Source organism: Lemur catta, chromosome 17, assembly GCF_020740605.2.
Source record: "Lemur catta isolate mLemCat1 chromosome 17, mLemCat1.pri, whole genome shotgun sequence".
Classification (NCBI taxonomy): Eukaryota; Metazoa; Chordata; class Mammalia; order Primates; family Lemuridae; genus Lemur; species Lemur catta.
Window position 1 is genome coordinate 25835833 of NC_059144.1, and position 20346 is coordinate 25856178.

Consider the following 20346-nt stretch of genomic DNA (forward strand, 5'->3'; position numbering starts at 1 on the left):
TGTCATCTCTTTATTTGCCTTACGTGCCTTATCCGCCTGAAATTTTTTATCTTCCTGCTTTATTCTCTGCATTTTTTTTCTGGCGTTTCTCTATTATAGACTTTTTTTGCCACTTTTAACAGATCTCTCAAAGTTTTTTTTATTTAACCTCTCTATTTTCTGCACCTTACGCCTAATGTCAGGGGCTGCCTGGTTAACAAAAGCCATCATTACTGCCGCCTTGCTCTCTTCTGCAGTAGGATCTGTGGGAGTGTACTGTCTGAAAGCCTCCATAATCCTCTCTAGATAAGCCGCCGGACTCTCCTCGGGCCCCTGCGGAACATCCCCTACCTTAGCCAAATTGGTCGGCTTCCGTGCTGCTGCCCGGAGACCGGCCATCAGAGTCTGGCGGTAGACCCGGAGACGCTCCCTACCTTCAGCCTCATTGTAGTCCCAGGGGGGTCATTCGAGTGGAAACGCTTGGTCTGTGATCCCTGGGTTAGCGGTGGGTCTGCCATCATCTCTTAGAACCAGTTTTTGTGCTTCCCTCTCTATTCTTTTCCTCTCTTCAGTGGTGAAGAGAACTTTTAGTAGTTGCTGACAATCGTCCCAGGTGGGCTCTTTGGTAACTAGGGCTTTTGTCTTTTTCCTTGATGCTGGCAGAAGGGTCTTAAGCCAAGGTGGCGGATCCTGGACCAAGTCCTGCCAGACTATAATATAGGGGGCTTGGTCTGGATGGTCGTGAGGACCAAAGACTACCTCTTTTATTTTTTTATTTTTTTAATAAGCTCAGCATCAAATGCCCCTTCCCGTGGCCATCCCACCCCAAAGGTCGGCCACCCCGCCTCGCACAGGGTGATGAATTTTTTTTTCCTTTACTTTTAGGGAAAGGCTGTGCGCCCTTTTCCTAACATCCTTAAAATGGCCCATAAAAATGGACAGGGGAGTCGATGGTGTCTGTCCCATGTCTGCGCAGCACTCCTGCAAGGAAACAGACACGGTTAGTTGGTCTGATTTGGTGCCACCAGCTGATCTGGCGTCACCAGTGAGTTCCTGCTGCCCGCTCTTGTTGCCCACTGGTTTTTTCTGGTTCTTTGCACAAAATGGGCAGCAGGTCTTGGCCTTGGTCAGACCCTGTTTTAGTTTTATTTATTTATTTATTTATTTTCCACGGTGGGGCCTCAGAGGCCACCCCGTCCTCCTGAGTCACGTGAGGAGAAAAAGGGTTACTAATCAAAAGGGGGCAATGAAAACGTTCAAAAGACACCGCATGACATAAAGCCACTAGAAAGGGGGGGCAGTTCACAGCCACACAAGGAGTCTCATCAAGAGCCAGTAGAGAAGTGTGAAGGCAGCCTTCTTTAGAGGTCCCCAGGATTGAGGGGTCACAGCGTACAAGCCAATACCAAGCAGTAGTGCCAACAGGGAAGGGAGCCCCCAAAGAACAATCTGTAACCAGGAGCTTGTAAATCCAGAGATTGAGAGGGCCCTAGAAAAAGGAGAAGCTGTTGGGCTGCTCCACTGAGCAGCACCTCGGCTCAGCAGACTCACCCACAAATCTCATTCACCATTAGTTGCACTTACAGACACTCACACAGTAAGCATTAATTCCAATCACACGCCTGACCTAAGAGTCCGGACTCGTTTTTTTTTTTTTTTTTTGGTCTTTTTCTCACAAATTGGCCAATATCACTCAAAAGAAATCTACAAAGGCACAAACAGACAATATTAGACCGGTCCTGTGCTAACCATCTAAAACTCAGACAAACAGAAGCAGAATTTCCACCGAGTGGCCCCGGACTTATCCTCTTTCGGGGTGCCTCCCGCTGGTGACGGACAAAAGACAAACAAAGAAGCAACAAACAACAGAGATTTTAGCCGGCTACCGTTTGGATTCCTCGTCAAACGGATCTACTTGGTTTTGCTTTCTCAGAGAATAGACAGAGGCATTGTCTGAGTCTGTCCCATGCTCACAAAGGAAACGGGGAAGGGAGTTTCTCTCAGGTGTCCGCCTGGCTGCGTCCCTCGCGGGAACTTAGGCGCGTCTTGGCTAAGGTGTACCCGTATAGAGCCCGGGCCCGGTCACTCCTTTTTAGGGGAGTGAATCATCGTTATGCCGTACGACGCCACCACAGAAACGCAGGTTAGGACCCACTCAGATTCCGTAGCCGTAGCCGTGGAACCTCATACAGTCACGCTTCATTCACTCAGTCAGACAGACTTTACCTCTCTCTCTTTTTTTTTACATCAGCTGCACCATTTCTGAATTTCCGCCCAGTGGCCCCCACTCGGGGTTGCGTCCCATTGCTTGGAAAAACCCTTTTCAGATGGACCTTACTGGCCCACACCTATCAGAGGGCGAGGGATGTCTCCCTTCGCTCCCGACCAGTGGCTTTCCAACAGCGCATCCGCCTAGGCCTTTTGCTGGTCACCGTACGGATTCCACGGATTCCACGTCGTACGGAATTTCTTGCTGCCTGAGAGCCAGCTGGCTGACAGACTTCCGCCCGGCGGCCCCCTCTCGGGGTTGCGTCCCGCTGGCTGGAAAACAGAAGACAGAGAAAGAAACAACAACAGACAAGGGGGTGACGGACATCTCCTGTCACTCCTGACCGGCGACCCACCAGTGCGTCCACCTAAGTCTTCTGCCGGTCACTTCCCAGGGCCCAGTTACCTACACCGTACGGATTTTCAGCGCTTCAACTCCTCCTCGGATCTGGATTCTGTTCCGGGGGGTTTTGGGGATCCCGGACGAGCCCCCAAAATGTTAGAGCCGGTTCCCCTCGGCCCCAGGAACAGAAAGACAGAGTCACTGAGGCTGCAAAGGCAAAGGAGTTTTATTTTATTGACTAGCTCGAGCCAGGGTCCAAGTCCCAGAGCACCAACGCAGTGGTCTCTGTACGAACCAGGACCCCACCCTGGGGTAAAAACAAAGCTTTTATACTTTTTTTTTTTGCTGGAGTCTGTTGCTAGTTATTTCTGATAAGAGACTCTTTCCCAAGAGATTCCCTCCCAGGAGATTCTCTCCCCAAGGACACTCGCCCTGCACAGCCGGCCTCCCTATCAGGAAGCCACCTGCGGTGCGGTTTTTTTTCTTTTTTTAACTGCATTTGAGCATGGTTTTAGCTCTTTATCGTAACCAAGCAATAAGCAAGCAAGCTTTGTGTACAGAAGCGGAATTTGGCTGTTAGCTAAGAGCAAAAAACAAGTCACCATCAAACAAACTAAAATATTGTTTTAGTCCTACTCTACAGGAATTTCATATAAATTGTGTCATACAACATGTGGCCTCTTCTGTCTGGCTTCATTCACTTACCATCATGTTTTCTTTTTTTTTTTTTCACTCTGTTGCCCGGGCTAGAGTGAGTGCCGTGGCGTCATCCTAGCTCACAGCAACCTCAGACTCCTGGGCTCAAGCGATCCTCCTGCCTCAGCCTCCCGAGTAGCTGGGACTACAGGCATGTGCCACCATGCCCGGCTTATTTTTTCTATATATATTTTTAGCTGTCCAAATCATTTCTTTCTATTTTTAGTAGAGACGGGGTCTCGCTCTTGCTCAGGCTGGTCTCGAACTCCTGAGCTCAAACAGTCCACCCACCTCGGCCTCCCATAGTGCTGGGATTACAGGCGTGAGCCACCTCACCTGGCCCGTGTTTTCTTGATTTATGCATGTTGTAGAATGAATAAGAACTTAATTCCTTTTTATTGCCGAGTAAGAATCCATTGTATGGGCGTGCCACATTTTCTTTATCCATTAATCCGCAGATGGCTGTTTGAGTCTTTCTACTTTTTAACTTGTGAATAATGCTGCTGTGAACATTTGTGACCAAGTTTTTGTGTGGACATATATTTTCATTTCTCTGGGGTATATAGTAGGAGCAGAATTGCTGAGTCATATGGTAACTCTATGGTTAACCTTTTGAAGAACTGCCAGATTGTTTTCCTAAGTGACTTTTTACACTCCCACCAGCAGTGTGTGAGGGTCCTAGTTTCTCCACATCCTCTCCAACACTTATTATTTGTCTTTTTGATTATAGTCATCCTTGTGAGTTGGAAGAGATATCTCATTGTGGTTTTGATTTGCAGTTTGATTACTAACAATGTTGAGCATCTTTCCATGCGCTTTTTGGCCATTTGCATATTTTCTCGGGAGGATTACCTATTTGCCTTATGCTCATTTTAAAATTGGGTTCATTTGTCTTTTTATATTATTGAGTTTAGGAGTACTTTCTTCATTTTAGATACAAGTGCCTTATCAGATATGTGATTTGCAAAAATGTTCTCCCATTCTGTGGGTTGTCTTTTTACTTTATTGATGGTATACTTTTTAAAGTTTTTAATTTTGATGATGTCCAGTTGATCTATGTTTTCTTTTGTTGCTTGTGTTTTTGGTGTTATATCTAAAAAATTGCCTCATCCAAGGTTATGAAGATTTACCCCTATATTTTCTTCTAAGAATTTTACAGTTTTGGCTCTTACATTTGGTCTTTGGTCCATTTTGGGGTTTTGGGGTTTTTTGTTTTTTTTTAAGACAGGATCTCTGTCACTCTGGGTAGGGTACGGTGGCATCATAGCTCACTGCAATCTCCAATTCCTGGGTTCAAATGATTCTGCTGCCTCAGCCTCCCAAGTAGCTGGGACTACAGGCATGCACTATAACGCCTGGCTAATTTTTCTATTTTTAGTCGAGACAGCGTCTTAATCTTGCTCAGGCTGGTCTTGAACTCCTGACCTCAAGCTATCCTCTCACCTTGGCCTCCCAGAGTGCTAGGATTACAGGTGTAAGCCACCATGCCTGGTCCCCAACTTCATTTTTTTACATGTGGATATCCAGTTGTACCAGCTGTTAAAAAGACTATTTTTCCCCCATTTAATCATCTTAGCACCCTTGTTGAAAGTTAATTGACCTTAAATAAACCACTTAATTTCTGGACTCTCATTTCTATTCCATTGATCTATATATTTGCCCTTAATGCCAGCACCACACTGAGTGAGACCCCATCTCTACTAAAAATAGAAAAAATTAGCCAGGCTTGGAGGTGCGCACCTGTAGTCCCAGCCACTCGGGAGGCTGAGGCAGGAGGATTGCTTGAGCCCAGGAGTTTGAGGTTGCTGTGAGCTAGGCTGATGCCACTGCACTCTAGCCTGGGCAACAGAGCAAGACTCTGTCTCAAAAAAAAAAAAAAAAAAGAAAGAAAGAAAGACAAGAGAAGGCCAGGCGAGGTGGCTCATGCCTGTAATCCTAGCACTCTGGGAGGCCGAGGCAGATGGATCCCTCGAGGTCAGGAGTTCGAGACCAGCCTCAGCAAGAGCGAGACCCTGTCTCTACTAAAAATAGAAAGAAATTATCTGGACAGCTAAAAATATATATAGAAAAAATAAGCCGGGCATGGTGGCACATGCCTGTAGTCCCAGCTACTCGGGAGGCTGAGGCAGGAGGATCGCTTGAGCCCAGGAGTTTGAGGTTGCTGTGAGCTAGGCTGATGCCACCGCACTCACTCTAGCCAGGGCAACAAAGTGACACTCTGTCTCAAAAAAAAAAAAAAAAGAAAAGAAAAGAAAGACAAGAGAAAAGTTACCAAAAAAAATTGTTAACACTTTAGGGTGAGACAATGATAAAACAAAATATATTAAAAATACAGAAGGGTCCTGTATTCAGATCTATTTCAAGAGTGTGTTTATGTTCTTGGTCCACTTTAAAGAAGCTGGTACTGGAAATTTTAGATCATGTGTTATGGATGTGGTTTATAAAAGGAAAAAAATCATGGGAAACTCCAGTCAACAGATTTATACTCAATGAAAAGCCGTTGGCCGTACACCTAGAAATTGGCCAATGAATGTGCATTTGTAGCATGTAAGTTAAAATTACGTGTTTAAGCTTAGTCTGCAGCTGTTTTAGTGATTCTCTGCTGTTCACCAGCGATCCTGATGGCATTGGATAAGAGGGCTCCAACTGTATTTTTTTATTAATAGTGTTAAGATTATAGTTTTTAGATTTTGTTTTCTAACTATAATTAAGGTTTCTCTGCTTTTCCTCTAGGTTGATTCTAAAAATGTAAAGCCATTATATAGGATTGATAGCATTTTAATTATGGAAATATTTAGTATAGAATAAGGAGAGCATGGCCTGGCTTGGTGGCTCACACCTGTAATCCTGGCACTATGGGAGGCCAAGGCGGGAGGATCACTTGAGGCCAGGAGTTGGAGACCAGCCTGGGCAACATAGTGAGATCCTGTCTACAAAAAGTAAATAAATAATATAAGGACTTAAAAAAATAACCCGAATACCATTATCACACCTAAAAAAGGGAAAAATAATTTCTTAAAAATCCCCTAATAGCCTGTTTATATTCAAGTTTTCCCGATTAATAATTTTTACAATTGGTTTGTTCAAACGAGGAGCCAAAAAGATCTATATGTAGCATTTTCAATATGTCTTAAGTCTCTTTTATTCTCTCTCCTCTATTTTTATGCCATTAAGTTATTTTTTTAAACCTGGTCTTCTCACATTCTGTGTTTATCAATTACCTCCTCACGGTGTCATTTACTGTCTCCCATTTTTCCTGTAACTGACAGTCAGATATAAAGGTTTGGTTAGTCAACACTTAACTTTTTTAATGTCCAGGAACTCGTCTTCATTTTCTGGTAGCTTCTTGCCTGTCCTGGCTTTAGGAAGGCAACGTCTTCCTGAATCTCTCTGCAGATACTGGTTCGACTTCACTGGTGTTGTTCTGTACCCCAAATGTTGTCCGTTTCTTTTGGGGTCAGTCTGTGTTTTCACTTAGCCCTTATTCCTGCTTTTGGTCTTCCAGAAATGTTTGGGGATCCTTGAGAAAGTTAAAACAGCTTTCTCTGAAATGATACCGTTTGGATTTCAGTCCTGCCTCTAACAGTTAATGGCTCACTTTGGCCGTGTCACCGTGAACCTCTCTGTGCCTCATGTTTTTATCTGTAAAAAAGAGACACAGCAGTGCCTGCCTCATGGGTTCATTGAGAGGATGAAGCGAGTTAATGGACATTAAGCAAGTGTGTCGAATAGTCTTGGCACATAGTAAATAATAGCTTTTGGTGGTTTGGCGAAGGAACAGGGGAGAGAAGACAGAAGAAGTTGGAGAGGTAGGGGAGGCGCCGGATCGTGGAGGCTCTTGTGTGCTGCAGTGAGTTTATCTAGAGCAATTGGAGCCATTGGAGGGGCTTGGGTGGTGGGTGGGTTCTAATAAAGGAGGAGGCACGGGCGTGGGAATCCGGTGGGGTCCCTGCCCCAAACCTGGGGATATGAGTGTGTGTGTGTGTGTGTGTGTGTGTGACTGTATGTACATGCATGTGTGTGCACCTGTGTGCAGATGTACTTGTGTGCGGCTGGTGGCCAAGGCTGGACCTGTGGCCAGAGCCCTCTCTCCGCCCCTACTTTTCCCCGCAGGCTGTGGGTGAGTGTGGAGGATGCTCACCTGCACACGGTCACCATTTGGCTCACAGTGCGCCCCGACATGACAGTGGCGTCCCTCAAGGACATGGTGAGTGAGGAGGCCGAAGGGAGACACTGGGCAGATCCCCCCCCCATTTCGCTCCCACTCCCTCTGTCGTCTCTCCTCCCTTCCCACTCCCCCTCTCTTGGTGCCCCTGCCAGGTATTCTTGGACTACGGCTTCCCGCCAGCCCTGCAGCAGTGGGTGATTGGGCAGCGGTTGGCACGAGACCAGGAGACCCTGCACTCCCACGGGGTGCGGCGCAATGGGGACAGTGCCTACCTCTACCTGCTGTCAGCCCGCAACACCTCACTCAACCCTCAGGAGCTGCAGCGGGAGCGGCAGTTGCGGATGCTGGAAGGTGAGGCTCTGCCTCAGGCAGCAGCACAGGACTCAGGGGGCCTTGGACTCACCTGGGGTTGTGGGGGGAGGGGCAGAGCCCCTGGGCTTGCAGTCGGACTCCCCTGGATGACCTTATCCAGGTGGAGGTCAGGACAGGGGACACCTTGAGGGAGCACTGCAGGGAAGCGCTTGAGAACAGCTGGCATGGGGGAGGGGCTGGCTCTGGCAGTTGCCAGGTGTGTGACCTTGGGCAGGTTCATTCCTGTCTCTGCTCCACAGTGTGCTGAATTTGTAAATTGGGTATGATGATGATGATGATAATTAGTGTTTATTCTATATTTTTTGCTTTGGAAACATTTCAGACCTACTGGAAAGTTGCAAAAGTATAGAAAGAATTGTATAAAGAATTCCCATGTACCTTTCATGTGGATTCTCTAAATATTAACATGTCACCACATTTGCATTGCTTTGTCATTATGTCTGTGTATAAAGTTATTTTCTGAACCATTTTGAGCGTAAGTTGCAGACATGATGTTCTTCCCCCTTAAATACTTAAGTGTGCATTTTCTTAAAAAGAACAGTCATTTTCTTACGTTACCAGGTACAACTGTCCAATTCAGGAAATTTATATTGATGCAGTACTATTATCTAATCTGTAGATCTTAGATTTTACCAGTTGTCCCATTAATGTCCTATGTAGCAAAAGACTTGGCATTCAGCTGTCATGTCTCAGTCCCTTTCAGAGTCCAGGCCAGTTTCTTTGTTGGTCCGATGTTTCCTCCTTAATGGATTCGAGTCAGTAATTTGGCAGGATTGCCTCAGAAGTGCTGTTGTGTCCCTCTGGGTTCGTCCTTCAGGGGGCACAGGAGGCCCAGAGAACACAAGGACATTCATGGGTGGAGTGGGGACCCGGCCCCTGGGAAGCCAGGACGCCCACCTGGCCCAGTGAAGGAGGAGACAGCTGCAGGGAGGAGGGAGGGGAGGGCGGCTGGGTCTGCCTGGCTGGCTCAGGGTGTGGGCGACATGGGCCACATGGATCCGACACCCCTTAAATTCTCCTCCACAGATCTGGGCTTCAAGGACCTCACGCTGCAGCCACGGGGCCCCCTGGAGCCAACCCCTCCAAAGCCCGGGGCCCCCCAGGAGCCCAGACGGGTTCAGCCAGATGCGGTACCTGAGCCCCCGCTGGTAAGCCACCTCTGCGTGCCCCCTGTCCCCATCCTGCCCTGCCCCGCTCACGGTCCCCTGTGCTCCCAGGTGGGCTGGCAGTGCCCCGGCTGCACCTTCATCAACAAGCCCACGCGGCCCGGGTGTGAGATGTGCTGCCGGGCGCGGCCCGAGACCTACCAGGTCCCGGCTTCATACCAGCCCGACGAGGAGGAGCGAGCGCGCCTGGCGGGCGAGGAGGAGGCGCTGCGCCAGTACCAGCAGGTGGGCGCGGCAGTCCCCGACAGACACCTGCAGGCCAGGCGGGGGAGGCATAGGCCAGGAAGGGAGCCACCTGCACATTGCCGATCCTCCCCGTTACCGCCTCGCCCCCTCGCGACCGTGCTGCTGCCAGTGACCCTGCACTTGGCTGTGACCCGCCCTTTCTCGGAGGTCACCCTGTGGTTGCAACCCTGCTCCCTGGCTGTGAGGCTCATCCAGGGTCACGTGCCCCGCTCCCACAAGGCCGTGGCTCTGCCCCCAGCTTTCACACACACCCTAGCACACAAGTGTCCCTGGCTGTGACCCCAGCATTCTAGCCGTGACTCTGACCACGCCTCAGCTTGGACCTCACCCCCATCAGCCTGTGACCTAAGTCCTGCTCCACCCGAGACCTCATCCTGGACCCTGCTACCGCTGACCCTACCCTCCGGCACGGCCTGCCCCTCACTTGCTCCCCGGGGAATGACTCCTCCCTCCGTCCTGCCCTCCCTCAGCCACCCCGATCGTAGCACACATTCCCATGGCACAGACACCAGGCCCTGCATGTTCCCCCATTCTGAGCACACGCCCGCTGCTTCATCCAGCGGTGACCCCACTCCCAGGCCCATCCACAACCTTTCTGTGCCCCCCTAGCTATTGCCTTCCTGTCCCAACCTTGACCCGGCTCCATCACCACCCCTGACCCTAGCCCTGCCCTAATTCTTGGTGGGGATGTGAGCCCTGCTGCCCCGACTCCCCACTCACCCTGGCCCCCTTCCTGTCCCTGCCACAGCGCTCCCTCGCCTGGCCCCGCTCCCTTGGCTGCAGCCCCAACCAGACCCACCCGGCCACCCAGTCACTGGGCTTCGCCCAGCGCTGCTCCCAGTCCCCTCCCAGCCTGCATCCTGCTGCCCTCACCTGCCCACCCCCACGATCCTGCGCTCACCCCGCTTTGCCCGCCTCCTGGCCCTGCCCCCTTCGTGGTCTGACCGGGCCCCTGAGACCCTGACCCACCCCGCGGCCCCGCCCCGTGTGCCCAGCGGAAGCAGCAGCAGCAGGAGGGGAACTACCTGCAGCACGTCCAGCTGGACCAGAAGAGCCTGGTGCTGAACACCGAGCCCACCGAGTGCCCCGTGTGCTACTCGGCGCTGGGGCCCGGCGAGGCCGTGGTGCTGCGTGAGTGTCTGCACACCTTCTGCAGGTGCGGCCCCAGTCCCACCCCCGGCAGAAGGTGGGTGGGGCCCTGTGCTCTGACGTCTCACTGGACGCCCACAAAAACCTACGAGGTAGGCTCTATCTCCCCATTTTGCGGATGACGCACAGAGAGGTCAAGCAACTTATCCAGGGCCACACAGCTCATAAGAGAAGCCCAGACGTGAACCCAGGCATCCTGGCTCCAGAGCCTCTGCCCTTACCCACTACCCTTGACCGCCCTGGCAAGGGGACTGGGGCCCTAGCCCTGGCAGGCTGCACTGTGGGCATCTGAGACTCTGTCTCTCAGTCTCTTGTCGTGACCCTGCCATCCCTGGGTACAGAGAACACACACCCAGTCACCACAGCAGTCGTTTGTGGAGCAGCCCCTGGGGGCCAGCTCCGTTCCTGCCTCCCGGAGCTGACAGTGCAGTGGGAGGCTGGTGACTCAGATCACCACTGATTAATGTGGTTGTGAATTGTGTCAAATGCTAAGTAGCAGCGGATTATGCTACAGGCAACGGGAGCCCTGGGAGGGTGGACGGGAGGCCTCCGAGGAGGTAGCCCCAGAGCAGAGCCCGGAAGGTCTGCCATGGGCGTGGGCCTGGCCTGTTGGAGGAGACCAAGGCGGTCTCGTGGCCAGAGGAGAGGGTTGAAGGGGGAAGTTGGAGAGGAGGACAGAGAGGTGTTGGGGAGGGCAGGCCACGGCAGGTTGCTGGGTTTGTTCTGGGTGGGATAGGGGCCCCTGGGGAGACGTGACCGCTGTGCTGAGATGGAGACTAGGGGCAAGGTGAACACAGGGACCCAATGAAGAGGCTACTGCAGCCATCCAGGCCTGGACCGGAATGTCAGGGGTGGCAGTGGAGTGGACAGAGTGGAGGCCATAGTGGTGGGTGGGTGGGAGGGATGGGAAGGAAGAGGGGTGTTGGAGAGAAGCCCACCTGGGGTGGCCGAGAAAGGCCCCTGGGCTCAGGCCCCGACATGTGAGGGGTGGAGTCCCTAGTGGACAGGGTTCAGATGACCCTAACTCCCCCCGCCCCCAGGGAGTGCCTGCAGGGCACCATCCGCAACAGCCAGGAGGCGGAGGTGTCCTGCCCCTTCATTGACAACACCTACTCGTGCTCGGGCAAGCTGCTGGAGAGGGAGATCCGGGCGGTAAGGACCGGGGGTGGGAGGGGACACCCCGGGTCCCCAGGAACTGGGCCTGGAGCTGGCAGTTGGGGACTGGCTCAGGAGTGTGGGTCTCAGGCAGCACCCATGGCCATTTGCCCAGAGGTTTTCCCTGTGAAGTGCAACCCTGCCAAGGGGCATCGTGACGGGGCGTGGTTCATGCCAAGGGGCTGCGTGAACTTCCCTGGAGCCCCTGGGATTTGACCCAAGCCTCAGAGGAGGGTCAAGCGTGGCAGAGAAAAAGGAACAGAGATCAGCAGAGTAACGCAGTGCAGGTGGTTTCTACAAAAACAAAACACGTGCCGAAACCACGTAGAACTCGAGCAGAAATCAAAGAGAAAAATCACCCATAAGGCCACTGCCCCAGGAAGTCCTCCAGAGTTGCATTTTGTCCTGTTTCTTTCAGTGTTTCTGGGCAGACATAATTTTTTTCTTTTTAAGTCAACTTAGTAAAGTATACTTTGCACACAATAAAATGCACCCACTGTAAGTGTGCAGTTAGATGAGTTTTGACAAATACAACTCGTGTAACCATCACCCAATCGAGATACAGAACATAGGTGTAGGTGTGATTTTTACCTTCCTGTTAACAAGCATGGACGCAATTGGCTTTTGCTACTTTGCTCCAAAATCTTTCTAAAGATTATTATAAATCTGTATGGTACATATACTGTTTATACTTCTTAGTAATTCTAGTTTCTCAGTTTGTAAGTACTGCTTCAAGGAACATTTTACATGGTGCTTCTTCTTATATTAATATATTATTTTCTTAGGATAAACTTATAGAAGTGGGATGGGTGCCACAAGATCGGAAAACTTTGGGCTGGTTGAAATATCGCCACCTTGCTTTCTCAGAGTGTGAGGTACCAGGATGCTAGTTTAACCACATCTTCCCCAGTATTGCCTGTTACTAGTTTTGTTCATTTTTTCCATTTTGAAATTGTGACAAAACATATATAACATAACATTTAACCATTTTTAAGTGTTTAATAATTATTAATATATTCACATTGTTGTGCAGCCATCACCACCATCCATTTCCAGAGGTTTTTAAAGTCCACTTTTTGAATGGAGTTTTTCAATACCGTGAAGGTTATGTGAGGAAAAGAGCCTGGGGCTGGGGCAGAGTTTCTGAGCTGGGGGCTTTCTGGAGGGTACTTGGTGACAAGGAGGCTCATGTATGAGGTGTTCTGAACCCTGAGCAACAAGGACGTGGTCTGTTGGCAGCTCCTGACCCCTGAGGATTACCAGCGATTTCTAGACCTGAGCATCTCCATCGCTGAGAACCGCAGTGCCTTCAGCTACCACTGCAAGACCCCAGACTGCAAGGGATGGTGCTTCTTTGAGGATGACGTCAATGAGTTCACCTGCCCCGTGTGTTTTCACGTCAACTGCCTGCTGTGCAAGGTGGGGACAGGGACCCAAACTGCCTAGTCACTCTTGTCCTACTGGGAGCTCACTGCAATGCAGTGCTTGTTCTGGGCAGGGAGCTGTGACACTGGCTGGAGGTGATGACTTAGACCTACATGTCAGCGAGAGTGCATGGCTTGATCCTGGAATGAGCCTTGACCCTGTAGACCGAGTCTCAGACCTGGCCCCAGATGGAGCTTCAGTTCAGACAGCCCTGGCCCAGAACTGAGCACTAGCCCCAGCCCCAGACTGAGCCCTGACCCAGCTGTGGCGCTTGTCCCATACTGGGCCCCTACCCTGGACTAAGCCCAGGCCCTGGGCTGATCACTTAACCTGATCCCATACTGAGCCCAGACCCCAAGCCAAGCTCCAACCCTGGTTTCTGACCAAGCCCTGACCCGGCCCCATACCAAGTCTCCACACGTTCTGAACTGAGCTGACTCAAACCCAGACTCAGCCCTGCCTGATCTTTCCCGACCTACCCTGCCCTGGGCATCTCAGAACTTGACCACTAAGGTGAGGAGCGGGTAGGCAGGTCTGGAGCCTGGTCTCAGACTCAGCCAAGCAAGCTGTCTCTGGGCTTTGGGCAAAACCTAGGCAGGGACGCAGGGCCACAGCCTGCAGCAGAGGTGTGGTAGGGATTTCTGTGCCCGTAAGAACGAGGAGGACTAGGTATATATCGTCAGTCCCATATGTGATGACCCTGCCCTCACCTCCCGGCCTAAGTGTTCTCTTCTGTACAACGGTGAGTGGTTTACAAACCGGGCCTGTCACTGTCCGCACGCAGAGGCATTAGGTGCTTATGCAGATGCCCACCCTTACCCCTCGCCTCCCCCAGCTTGTCAACCCCCTGGGAAACCTTTTCACCTGGAGCCCCCACGCCCCCACAGGCCATCCATGAACGTATGAACTGCAAGGAGTATCAGGACGACCTGGCCGTGCGGGCGCAGAACGATGTCGCTGCCCGGCAGACGACGGAGATGCTGAAGGTGAGGCGGGGACGGGGCCAAGGACTGGGGACTTGGGTTATGAGAAAGGCTGTGTTCACACATCCCTGGACGTCCTGACCTCCCTCTGGCTGTCACTCCCATCCAGGGATGGGACCTAGGCCAAGTGTGCAGGTGGCAGCAGTGGAAGAGTGTCTGGGTAGAGGGAGGAGACCTCAGGAGTAAAGGAGGCGCTGGACGGAACCCGGCCTGGCGGAGAAGCACGGGAAAGTGATTCACCGACTCCAGGGTCACAGCTTTGTCCCTGCAGTCAGGAGGGGGCCAGGGACAGGACCAGGCTGAGCTGCTTCGCCTGCTCTGTTCCAGCTGATGCTGCAGCAGGGCGAGGCCATGCACTGCCCGCAGTGCCAGATCGTGGTGCAGAAGAAGGACGGCTGTGACTGGATCCGCTGCACCGTCTGCCACACCGAGATCTGCTGGGTCACCAAGGGCCCGCGCTGGGGCCCCGGGGTGAGTCCTTGGGGAGCAGAGGGCTTGGCGGTGGGGTGGGGAGGGCGCCCTTGTGGGGTCTGCCCTGGAGGAGGGCTTGGAAAACTACAGCCCGGGGGCCAGGTCCAACCTAGCACTTATGTTTATATTAGCTCCCGAGGTAAGAATGTTCTTTACATCTTTAAATGGTTGAAAAATATCAAAAGATGAATATTTTGTGATGTGAAAATTATACAAAATCAAAATTTCAGTGTCTATAAAGTAGAGCCGTGCTCAGTCATTGACATATTTTCTGCAGTTGCTTTTGCGCTACAGAGCGGAGACCGTATGGCCTGCCCAGCCTAAAATGATTGATTAGCCCTTTGGAGAAAAGATTTGCCCGCCCCTGCCCTGGAGGACAGCGAGTAAAAGTTCAGTCTGGGGGCCGAGCCCTGGCTGGATTGACCCTGCTCTGACACATCCTGGGTGTTACTCCCCTCTCAGCCTTAGTTTCTTCCTCTGTGAAATAGGGATGGTAGCAGGGTCTGTCTCAGGCTTGTTGTCAGAATCCAGTGGAAAAAATGCATGAGAAGTGCTTAGCAGAGAGCTTATCACATGGTGAGCACTGTGCAAGTGGTAGCTGTTGTTGCAAGGAGTGTATTCCTGGAACTGGGGCTCGTTGTTACATGTAGACTTTAAGATAGGTGGAGCCTGGGTGCGGTGGCTCACGCCTGTGATCCTAGCACTTTGGAAGGCTGAGGCAGGAGGATCCCTTGAGGTCAGGAGTTTGAAACCAGCCTGAGCAACATAGTGAGACCCTGTCTCTACAAAATATGATTAGCCAGCATGGTGACACACACCCGTAGTCCCAGCTTCTCGGGAGGCTGAGGCAGGAGGATCACTTGAGCCCAGGAGTTTGAGGTTGCAGTGAGCTATGATGACACCACTGTATTCCAGCTGAGGCAACAGAGCAAGACCCTGTCTCAAAAAAAAAAAAAAAAGGCAGCAGAGTAAGCCTCCTTCTTTCATGCTGTCAATGTGCTAACCCATCCAGGATATGCAGAGTGGTCAGGTCCTTTCCCTGGGTCTAGGGGTGGGTAGACCGAGTGCTGTGGGAGCCCACAAAAGGCCTCAGGGACTGTCTCCATCAGGAAGCCGAGGCCAAGGCGGCTGTTCTTAGCGGGAGGACCTGCAAGGGCAAAGGCACAGGGTGGGAGGGTGTGCTCGGCTTTGGCAGCAGTCTGTCTGCTGCCCTGACATTCTCTTCTCTTCTTCCCATCCTCCAGGGCCCAGGAGACACCAGCGGGGGCTGCCGCTGCCGAGTGAATGGGATTCCTTGCCACCCAAGCTGTCAGAACTGCCACTGAGCTAAAGATGGCCAGGTCCCACGCTGACCCAGCCCCACATCTGCAGGCTGTTTGGGGGGCAGGGCTGGGCTTGGGGCTTTGGCTCCGATTTCTGGTCTGGGAGATGCCTTTGTGCTTGGTCAAGGCAGGGGCCCTGCAGAGCCCAGGGCCCCTGAGCTGCATGGACAGCCTCATTTGCCATGGGAGTCGCAGGGGCCCCGCCTGCGCTGCTGTTGTCCACAGTCACATCTGTCCCAGTACCTTTGTCCTTCCCCTGGGGCTCTCTGCAGCTCCCACCTCTACCTGCCCCCTGGCCAGAACCACCGTGTGACTCCAAACTCCTCCCAACCGCCACCCTCGTCTGCTGCACAGCAAGCACTCACAGCCACCTCCTTTCTGCTGTTGGCTTTCTGGGGGGTGACTTTTCTCTGCCTTTGTGGTGGGAGGCCTGGCGCTTCTTAGAACTCCTGCTGATCTGTTCCGAGCCACGAGGGAGAGCAGGCAGTTTTGAAAGCACAGCCCATCATGTCTGGCTCTGCATCTCCCTCTCTCCTGCCCGTGCAAGCTAATTAAAATAGTTTTCCAGGAAGGGATGACTGTGATGTCCTTGAGAGGAAGTGAATGTCATGGGCTGGGACTCTACACATAGGTGGGATCCCAGGCTCTCTAGGAACCTGCACAAGGAAGTTGATCTTCGGCCCTTCAGTGGTAGAACAGGGCAGTGACTGAGCCCTGGGATCCCTGTACCACGCTTGCACCCCTGTTCCTGACTTCTGGGGCAAGGATGCTCTTGGGTCAGCCTTAGCCTGGACAGGTGGAGTTTGCAGTGTGTCAACAGTCTGCAAAGAAGGGTTTGCAAATCAGCACGGGCTTAAGGGGCAGGAGGGGCTCCCTTTTGGCCTCTCATTGAGCACCCAGGGTTGGAGGGCAGACAGTTCAGGAACAGGCGAAGCTGCTGCAATTGAGGGGTGAGGTTGTCCATCCTAATTTTAACATCTCAGGCCAGATGGCAAAGTGCTGATCCAGCAGTATTTATTAGTACCTGCTTGCTGAGCCGGGATTAATAAAACACAGACAGAATGTCCACCCTGTGACCCCCCCTTTGCCTTTGACCTGTTGAGCTCTGGCATTTGATGTGCACCATGTTGCCTGCACTGTAATGTGATCGTTGCTACAGTGGGCAGCAGGCACCTCTGCTGTTCAAGGCCTTAGATACTGGGCCAGTGCTTTGCAGGGAAGGGCATTGCTGCCCTGTCACTGGATGCCAAGACTCAAAAGAGTTGTCCCTGGTCACTGAACAGTGAGTTCAGAGACTGAGTGGACTGAGTGCCTTCCAGCTCTGCCAGCATTGGCTCAGGGCAACTGCTGTAGCTGATAAAGGCCACAACCAGGCAGCCTCGCCAGCCCTGGGAGCAGAAAGGCTCAGGCATGGGCAAGACCATCCTCTTGGTGCCACAGGGAAGGTGAGTGGAAGCCCATTGCTTAGATAAAGCACAGCTACCGCTGGTGTGGGTAGAAAGCTGAGGACAGGCCCTGCGGCCTGTGCTGGGGCTAGCACAGGGCTTCCTCCAGTTTCTGGGGCTGGCATGAAAGCCGCTCACTTCAAACACAGGAAGCGGGAGGCAAGCCCAGAGCCCGGCCGCTCACAGGACTTGGCTTCACCACATGGAAGTCTGGAGAAGACATCAGGGAGTTGGGGCCACCAACAGAACACACGGAGAAGACAACGGGGCTGGTGAGAGGGGAACAAAGCCAAAGCCAGGCTGAGCCTCAGGCCCCAACGTAGCTTACCTGGATCTGGCAGAGCTGCAGGCCTGTTCCTTTCAGGCAATCCCTGGATGTGCACGGGCCCCAAGTGCAGGGCTGGCTGAAGGAAGGTGTTTAGTAATCAATAAACGTTCACCAAAATGTTAACACTGGCACAACTTCAGTTTGTAAAGCATTTTCACAAACTCCCATGTCACTAAACCCTCCATGTAGGATGGGCCTGTCCCCATTTTACTGTTAAGGACGAGTTCAAAGAGGCAGTGACTTGCAGATGCTCACACGGCCAGCAAGGAAGGGACACACCTGGTCCTGTCTCAGACCCAACAGGCCCAACAATTCTCTCCCCAAACCCACTGAAGTCATGGCCCGTACTCGCCCCCAAATCGCCCACAGTGGAGCGTGGCAACTCCTTTCCACAGCCATCTCGCCCTGGCCCCAGCCCCCCTCTGACGTGGCCCACCGCATCTCTCCACAGACCCCAAACCCCAGCCCTCCTGGGCTTTGCTGTCCCCAAAACAGACACTTGGTATTTAAGTGTTATTTTTACCTCAGCCTCGAACGCTGCGTGGTGTTTCCCAGCAGCATTTCTCCAGCTCTGACCCAACCAGGCATCCAACAATTCAGTGCTGACACTTTGCACCTGGAGTTAGCCTCAGGTTCCACAGGGGCTCAGGCCCACAAGACTGTCCCCACTTAAGATGGCAGCCACGGCACCCAGACTACCGCACTTCTGACTGGCCGACTCCTGATTCAGGGGTTCCCACGACCCCTCCCACTCAGGTTTAGTGATTTGCTCGGACAATTCACAGAACTCACGGAAACGCTGTCTTACTGCTTTATCATAAAGGATACAGTGCAGAACAGCCAGGTGGAAGAGATGAACAGGGCAGGGCATGGGGGCAACCCAACGCTCACTGGATCCCACTAAAGTTTTCAAAGAGCTGTCCCAGTGCCCCCCACTCCTAGGAGGTCAATACAGGGGGCCGAAAGTCCCCACTCTCTGATCACATGGTGTTTCTGGTGACAGCCCATCCTGAGGCTATCAAGGGTCCCACCTAAGTCACCTCGTTAGCGTAAACTCAGGTCGGATCAAAAGGCAACCATTAAAAATAACAAGAGATACTCCTAACACTCAGGAAATTCCAAGGGATTTAGGAGCCCTAAGTCAAGGACCCTGGGACAAAGACCAAATATTTATTATACCACACAGACTCTTCCTTCAATTCTCCAATTATCAAAATTCTATCATTCTTTACATTCAACCATCAATGCCTAAGAAAGTGCCCCAGAATTTGCTGCTCAAAATGAACTGCTCCTTCAAGCGCTCTTCAGCGCAGTGTGCCGGCCAGCCCGGAGTACTCAGGCCTGCGGGAGTGGCCTGTGGTGGAGGGACACGGTCAAGGAGCTGAGTGACGCCAGCGCTCTGCTCTGCACCCACTACCCGGCAGCTGGAAACATTGGAAAGCTTGGTGAGAACAGCTCTCAACAACTGCTCTGTGGATGGAAATTGCATGTGACGGAAAAGGTGCATCCACATCCAGCTCTGGTTAGCTTCCAAATCCACGCGCCAGGCCCTAGAGCTAAAGGCATCCCCAGAATGGTGTGTGAAAAATAGCCAAGGGCACCCCAGGCTTAGTTCCCTGCACCCCTGCCTGTGTCAACTGTGACAGAGCCTGCCAGAGTGGAAAAAACATGAACACGAACTCTGTGCTCACTCGGCAACAATAGACTACTGTGACCAAACGTGCGGCAGTTTCTTCCCACACACCAAGTGACAATCAATTCTGCAGTGGACACCAGCTGGCTGTCCTCCAACCCAACTACATTCTGATGCTATCTACGCGGAGGCAGCCCAAGAAACCATAGGCCGAGGGCTCAGTCCTACAAGACCGCCCCCTCCTTGCCACCAGTCAGTCGCAAGTCCAGGCATCCGGAACGTCTGACCGGCTTAAACTGGGATTCCCACGACTTCTATCTTTGGCTTCAATTACTTTGCTACAGTGGCTCACATAACTCAGGGATAACACATTTACTGGTTTATTACAAAGGATATTCTAAAGGATACAAATAAACAGCCAGTTGAAGAGACAACAGGGTGAGGTCCGCAAGGGTCCCGAGTGCAGAAGCTTCTGTTCCCATGGGGTTGGGGTGCATCCCACCCCCTCAGCACGTGGATGGGTTCCTGTTCACTTTCCTGTCAGCCTGCTCACGTTCAGCTCTCTGGAAGCTCCCCTAACCCTGTCCTCCTGGGCCTTTCATGGAGACTTCATTGGATAGGCATGATTGAAGCATGGGCAACCGTGTTGAAATGTGACTGGACAAAAAGGGTGTGATCTACTACCAACAGACTCGGGAAGCCCAGCAAGGCCTGTCTGTTCAGATTCTCCGTGGCCTCTCTGTGTGGCATTCCTTCCTCCTGGGTATGGGGCCCTCAATGGAAAGAAAGTCTTATGACCTGCAATTGGATCAGGGTCTTGCTCAGCCAGGTGAAAGGAGGCCACGAGAAGACGAGAGCGAGATTCTGTTTTCTGAGGCCTGCAGTGCCCCAACATTCTAACACAGGCTGCGTGCAGTCCTTGGGGAAGCTTGGGGTAGGGGGCCAGCTGTTCCAGGTTCCTGCCAAGCCCTTCAGGCTGGAGTCACGATCCAGAATATGGATAAAACCCAATGCATACATACCTCATAATATCACAGCGCCCCAGGCAGCAGCTGGAGTGTGTAGACCGTACCTCTTGCAGCTGAAATAGAAACGGCAGGACTGCAGGGATTGCCCAGGTCTCCTGGCAAGTCACGGCCAAGCAGGAGTCCACGGGTCCTGGTCTGGGGTGGAAGGTGGGAAGCCTCCAGGCCAGGT

The 20346-nt window shown here is 52.2% G+C and overlaps 1 protein-coding gene and 1 long non-coding RNA gene across 5 annotated transcripts in view; one reads left to right on the top strand and one right to left on the bottom strand.

Moving 5' to 3' along the window:
- Nucleotides 1–16314, top strand: part of RBCK1 (RANBP2-type and C3HC4-type zinc finger containing 1) — a 22570-nt gene extending 6256 nt beyond the window's left edge. For 3 of the 4 annotated variants that reach the window (XM_045529525.1, XM_045529524.1, XM_045529526.1), the window contains 11 exons: nucleotides 7400–7493; nucleotides 7607–7805; nucleotides 8853–8974; nucleotides 9044–9217; nucleotides 10234–10394; nucleotides 11428–11539; nucleotides 12328–12417; nucleotides 12782–12961; nucleotides 13855–13953; nucleotides 14278–14421; nucleotides 15666–16314. In XM_045529525.1, the coding sequence (XP_045385481.1) occupies nucleotides 7400–7493; nucleotides 7607–7805; nucleotides 8853–8974; nucleotides 9044–9217; nucleotides 10234–10394; nucleotides 11428–11539; nucleotides 12328–12417; nucleotides 12782–12961; nucleotides 13855–13953; nucleotides 14278–14421; nucleotides 15666–15746 (1456 nt within the window). In that variant the 3' untranslated portion in view covers nucleotides 15747–16314. The remainder of the gene's footprint in view (nucleotides 1–7399; nucleotides 7494–7606; nucleotides 7806–8852; nucleotides 8975–9043; nucleotides 9218–10233; nucleotides 10395–11427; nucleotides 11540–12327; nucleotides 12418–12781; nucleotides 12962–13854; nucleotides 13954–14277; nucleotides 14422–15665) is intronic. The other variant, XM_045529527.1, reaches the window with a different exon arrangement.
- Nucleotides 15320–20106, bottom strand: LOC123622875. Its single transcript, XR_006729652.1, has 3 exons — nucleotides 19558–20106; nucleotides 17517–17592; nucleotides 15320–15357 (listed from the first exon to the last, which is right to left on the bottom strand). It is a non-coding gene; the product is annotated as an uncharacterized LOC123622875 (long non-coding RNA).
- Between the last annotated feature and the right edge of the window lie 240 nt (nucleotides 20107–20346).